Consider the following 6,226-nt stretch of genomic DNA (forward strand, 5'->3'; position numbering starts at 1 on the left):
GGTGATTCATGGAGATCTTCGCTGTTCTTCTTCTTCTTCTATGGGACAGGTGTACATACATGTCAAGGTCTCTTCGATTGGCCTCAAAAATGTCGTCGTGGCTCTCTCATCATTTCTAGAGATGACTAGGCATACACCACACTCAAGGAGGGACAGATACGTATGTCTATGGAGATAGATAGGTACATATCGATATAGATAGATACCTTTCTTTAGCCGAGCCGCTCATTTACAACACACTACACTCACCTCACACATTCTTCTTTCATGTATACATCTATATATAGATAGATATATAGATAGATATAGATATAGATAGATAGATGTATATATATGTCTTAGGATTCTCTTTTGTGTATATATGCTACGAGAATTATCAAGTACACGTGTATGGGTGTAGATTTGTGTGTCTCTATGTGCGTGCAGATGCTGTCTGTGCATGGCCGACATAGGCAAACTTCTCAAACAGGATTTGTATCAGCTACATTGCTCCCACTTCATATATATATGTATATGTATCTCTACATAGATGTATGTATGTATATGTGTAGATATAGGTGTATATGTGTATACGCGTGGTATAGTGTATCTTAATGAGACGTTGTCTGCCAAGACGTTCCTCTATGCGCACTTGATACATCCCCCGTAGAATCTCAGCGAGAGAGAGAGAAACATCCCTCCTTTCTTCTTGTTACCCTCGCAATATAAGTGTCTCTTTCATGTCTCGTCGTGGGGTGTATGTACAGCCTGCAGGCAGGAGTGAAGATGAGAAGTCAGACAATGAAGTGGATGAAGAAGAAGAAAAGGCAGGAGGGGGAGGGATCACGGCAAAGAAAAATTCTCGCCGAAGTGCAGGAGGAGGAGGAGGAGGCAAGGGTAGAAGAGGAAAAGGTAGAGACTGTCTCCTTCATCTCTCTCTCTTTCTTCTTCATGGAGAGAAAGACTCTATTTCTTTAACTTTGCTTCTTCATGTATGCGATGATACTTAGACACTCGAGCATGCTGTCCTCTCCCCTTTTCTTAAGCTGCATGCATAAATATGTATGTATGAGAAAGGGGGGGGGGTGTATGTACAGCTATGAATGTATGACATGTAGGTAGACATGTACGCGTGTATGAATGTGTTGTATGTCTTTGTATAGAGAGAGATAGTCGGCGTGGCTTTTATTTTCATGTCTCTAGAGAGGAGAGAGAGGAGGAGTCAGGGTGAGAAAGTTTTATTCTTCTCCTTGCTGTAGTTGTCGTATGGCGAATGATTGATCTTAGCTTCTTCTTCTTCTTCAATCAAGATAACAAGGAAGGCTCCCTACACGTCTACCCAAATCTTTCAAGCACTACACGAGGTGTACATACACCCCAAGTGCCTCTCTTATTCATCGGTACATACAGTCTCTCTCTCTACACACACACTTACATATAAATATATGTCTGTTCTCTTTTTCTTTTCTTCTCTTTTGAAGTGGATGTTTTCTCTTTCTTTTCTTCTTTTTTGCTTTCTTTCTTATCGTCAGGTAGTGGTGGAGGAAATAGCGATAAGAAGAAGAAATCTTCTTCTTCCTCCTCTCGCCCTACAGGTGTATCTACATCAAAGGAAAGAGAAGGAAGATTAACGTACGAAGAAGTCGCAGATATGATAGCTCAAGATTCGCATTTTACAGGAGGAGGAGAAGCAGAAGAGAGAAGAAAGGGAGAGGATGGCGTAGATGACTTGAAGAGTCTATGGACGTCCCTACCTTTGCATGTACAAGAATATCTATGGAAAGCTATTGAAGATGAAGTAAACTCTGTAAGTTAGGAAAATAAGAATCTCTATCTCTCTTCTCTGGCTTGTCTTTCTTTCGTTCTCTCTCTCTGTCTTGATTCGGATCTTTCTAAAGAAGACTCCCTCTCTTCTCCTCAGAGTGACCCTCTTAGTTGCTGCTTAGTTTCTTATGCATCATGGATACATCTGTATCTCTCCCTATCTGCGCATATACATATTATAGCGTATACCTATAAGTATACACACATATATAGATATCTGCGTAGACGTGTAGCTAGATAGATCAGTCGTATGTGCGTGTGTACTCGAGAGTGCTTATATTGATGTAGAAGCCTCTACCTTCATCTCCCCATACACCGAGAGAGAGAGAGAAAGAGCATGGTGCTCTTCTCTTTTTTGTCTCTTTTCGGAAGTAAAGAAGGAAGAAGACTGAGGTAAGGTAATGTGACTATTCCCTCACCCCTCCTCTTCTCTCTCTCTCCCCTTGTTCTCCCCCCCTACCCCCCTCCTTTACCTTCTTCTCTTTGACATGTCTGTTTTGTATGGAGAGACCAGGGAGTATGAAGAAGAAGAAGAAGGAGTTTCTTCTTCTTCTCTCCGTCTTTCCTTTCACCCATCTTACCTCTCAGGTTGTCTTTGTATCATAGATTTTTCTTTCATTCACTTCTCTCTCTCGTCTCTTCCTTTCTTTCTTCTAATCTTTCTTTCTTTTTGTTCTCCTTCGTTTAGAGATATGAGAAGTGCATAGGAGAGGCGCGTACGTCTTTGAGAGATCAGAATCGACAGAAGATCGAGAAGAAGACGCAAGACCTTCAAACAGCCTACGAGGACATTTGTCTCTCTGTTAAAGCCTTAGAAGTATGGAGATAAATCTACCCATCAACCTACTACCCAACTAGCCAGCCACTTATGCTTCTTTCTTTTCTTCTTCAAACTTTCTTTTGTTTCTCTCATCTCTTCATACAGACATCGTCACGCGCGTATACATTATTACCTGTCTATATCTATATATCTATCTGTATATATATGTAGATATAGCTATACTGTGTATACATTCTGTATCGGTAGATGTGTGTGTGGAGGAGCAGTCGGACTAGCAGTGGCTTCTCTTTCCTCATCTTCATTTATCTCTCTTTACACTTCTCTATATTTTGTCGAGATACGTATGAGGGTATGACTCTACATGTACATATCTATAGATATATATCTTCATACGCATATATGTATATACCTTAAGACATGGATAGATAGATGTGGGGGATTGTATCCATCAATCCATTTCTCTCGCTTCTCCTGCAGCTCTAACTCTTTTCCTTTCTGAAACGATTTACACATCTCTCCATCTATCTCTCTTTAATCTATCTATCTATCTATCCGTTCACTGTCTTCTATCTCTCTATCTCTCTATTGATGTAGAAAGGAAAGAAAGAAAGAAAGAAAGAAAGAAAGAAAGCTTCCTTACACGTGTGGACTTGTACATGTATGTATAGTCGTGTATATGTCTGTATAGGTATGTATTTATCTTCTTAAATGCAGCTATCTCTACAGTGAAGTATGTAGCCTATCTATACGTCTATGAACTCTTCACCTCTATCCATATGTATATCTATGTATGTGTGTATATCTCTATATACGAGTCTACTACTACTGCTACTACTAGGGCTACTATTCGTAATTAGTCTTTTATGTTTTCTAGGACGTTTCGTCGCCCTCACCCAGGGAGTCTCACCACTTGCTTTTACCTTCTTTTCTCTTCTTTCTTTCTTTCTCATCCTCTTCTTTTTCTTCTTTCTTCTCTTTCAGTTTGCACGAATCAAGACGCTCTTCTCTCATCTAATCATTCACTCTCTCCATATATACATACATATATAGATATAGAGAGAGAGAGAGATGTATGCATATGTGCGTGTATGTATATATATATATATATATATGAATCTGCATGTGTATATTTTCACCTGATTATGTGATAGAGCAGAAGTAGAAGGCGTGTGTGTCTTTCTTTCTTTCTTTCCGTGTGTAAGAGGAGTCGCCGTCATCCTCATTCTCGTAGCTTCATGTGAATTTACAGAGAGAGAAGAATGTCTCTTTTCTTTCGAGATTCCCCTTCTCTTCTTTCTTTCTTTCCTTCTTTTTAGGTGCTAGAGATAGGGGAGGATACGAAGCATCCTCTCTTGGTTCATTTCTATAAGACGCGCGTGGGAAGTTTCGTCGATTCTCTCGTCTATGCTGCCTATACAGAAGCCACAGGTAGGTATCTCTCTCTGCAGAACATAGAGCCAAAGAGAGGAGAAGAAGAAGAAGACCAGAGAGATGAAGAGAGGGAGATAACGATCTAGTAGAAAGAAGAAGAAGAAGAGAAAAAGTGCATGGATAGTCTTGTTCTTTTTGACTCTGTTGCTACGAGTCCTCCCCGTCACCCTCAGTACAGATAGAAAATTCTCTTTCTCTCTCTTTCTTTCTTTCTTTCAAGCAAGAAAGAAAGAAAGAAAGAGAAAGAGAGAGAGAGAGAGGTTGTGTTGAAGATTCTATCTCTTTCTTTGTCGTTGCGTCTATCTCTTGCTTCGACTTCATCCCCTGCCGCCGTCTCCTTTTTGTCTGACGCTTTCTATGGCACCATTACATCTCTATCTCTTTCTTTCTCTCTCTCTCTCTTTGTTCCTTCATTCTCTTATTCTTTTCTCCTCTTTTAATTGAGGGGCGAGAGCCTCTCCGTATCTTGTTCTCTAGTGACTCTTCACGAGGACCAAATTCTTCATGGAAATCTCATGAGTTCCTCTTCCTTTCTCTTCTTTCTCTTTCTCATCTTCTCTTTTTCTTTCTCTTCTTTTTCGTAGCGGAGGAGGTGGAGGTGACCCCTCAGAATCGACGGTGTCTTTTAGAGAAAGTGAAGAAGCTTGGCGTGTCTCCTGTCTCTGATCTTTCAAAGGCCTCGGAGATGCTCTCCAAGAGAGACGCCTTTCTATCCCTCCCTGATATTCTACACGCTGCTGGAGAAGACGTACATCTCCTTGTAAGACCAACAAGAGAAAGAAAGAAAGAAAGAGTTGTCTTCTGTGGCCCCTTTTCCTCATGTCGTATATAGATCTGAATTTTCCTTCTTAGATACACAGTACACATGTAGAGATTTCTCTCTCTCTCTCTCCCGCTCTACTTCGCATCGGCTATTCGCCTCTCTATATATATGAATATATACATGCATCTATTCATATTCACCTCACATATGTATATATACGTACTTTGTTTGTTTCGTGTTGATATCTATTTCTATCTATCTTGTCATATGAACAACGTGTATCTCATCTTAATCCTATATGTAGACAGTCTTCTTATCTTGAGAGGGATCTACGCTTCTCTCACTACGTAAGATAGGTAGGTATGTATATATATCTATCTATATCTATATATATCTATATGTATATATATGGATGGAGTTGCGTGTATGTCTATGTATGGAGATAGAAAGACTATCCGTCAGCTTTTGGATATATGTGTGTATGTATGTGTATGGGCTTCGTGTACATCCTTCATACATGCGCCGTTCTTAGGTACTTTAAGTGGACGTAGAGAGTGAAGAGAAAGAAGAGACGTTCCAAAACAAAAGGAAGATAGAGAGACAGCATGGACAGTCTCTGAATGAAGTGAGAAGTGAAAGAAAAGAAGTTACTCTCTCTCTTCATTGGAGGAGAAGATCATACCAAGCTCATTCTTGCTATGGCGTATGTACATCATGCATCCATTAGCTTCTCTAGATAGATCGCTCTTTAATATGCTCCGTTTCTGTGACATGTCAAGGAGAAGGGAAGTGTACATACACTGCATGATGGTCTCTTTAAGGTTATTTCTCAAAAGAAAATAAAATGAAGACATACACTTTTGTCTGCTGGCATAAATAGAGCTTTCTATGAGGGGTCTCATATAGACGTTTTCTTCTCTCTGTTGTGGATGAGTTTCTTATTTCTTCTTCTTCTCTCTTCTTTTGTCTCTTCTTGTGTCTAGTTTAGAAAGCCTGACAAACGCCGAATTAAGCACCTCCTGTTAACTAAGAAGATCGAGGCACAATCGACGTTGAACGCATGCAACCCGACGGATCCCTCCGCTGTGTTGCATGCGGCTCTCTCTCTCTTACTCACTCAGGTAAGGAGACAAAGAAAGAAAGAAGTGTCTGTTCNNTTCTCATATTCAAGAAGCTAGAGATTGAAACGTTTCTCTTTCTACGTCTAGCCTTTACTCCGTATGCTTATCCATCTATACATTTGTCTCTCTATAAGACCACTCACTTCATACGTACATCTGTCTATATAGATCTGTCGCTCTGTCTGCTTTTGCACATATAAAGAGGTATAGATACATCTGCACATATGTGTAGATATATAGGTGTGGATAAATCTATGTATATGTGTAGATATAGTATGAGTATCCCATAGACAATTCGATGATGCCTCTCTCTATATATCTATCTAT

General features: G+C 40.0%; 1 protein-coding gene across 1 annotated transcript in view; it reads left to right on the forward strand.

The window, feature by feature from the left end:
• Positions 1-648: 648 nt before the first annotated feature.
• The window catches only part of CSUI_005492 (e3 ufm1-protein ligase 1), a gene marked incomplete at its 3' end in the record, with an annotated part of 6,457 nt that continues 879 nt past the window's right edge, over positions 649-6,226 (forward strand). The window contains exons 1-6 of the mRNA XM_068065668.1: positions 649-891; positions 1,512-1,786; positions 2,492-2,620; positions 3,901-4,012; positions 4,600-4,775; positions 5,762-5,899. Of these exons, the coding sequence (XP_067922356.1) occupies positions 720-891; positions 1,512-1,786; positions 2,492-2,620; positions 3,901-4,012; positions 4,600-4,775; positions 5,762-5,899 (1,002 nt within the window). The remainder of the gene's footprint in view (positions 892-1,511; positions 1,787-2,491; positions 2,621-3,900; positions 4,013-4,599; positions 4,776-5,761; positions 5,900-6,226) is intronic.

The sequence above is a fragment of the Cystoisospora suis genome (genome assembly GCF_002600585.1).
Source record: "Cystoisospora suis strain Wien I chromosome Unknown contig_2663, whole genome shotgun sequence".
Taxonomy (NCBI): domain Eukaryota; phylum Apicomplexa; class Conoidasida; order Eucoccidiorida; family Sarcocystidae; genus Cystoisospora; species Cystoisospora suis.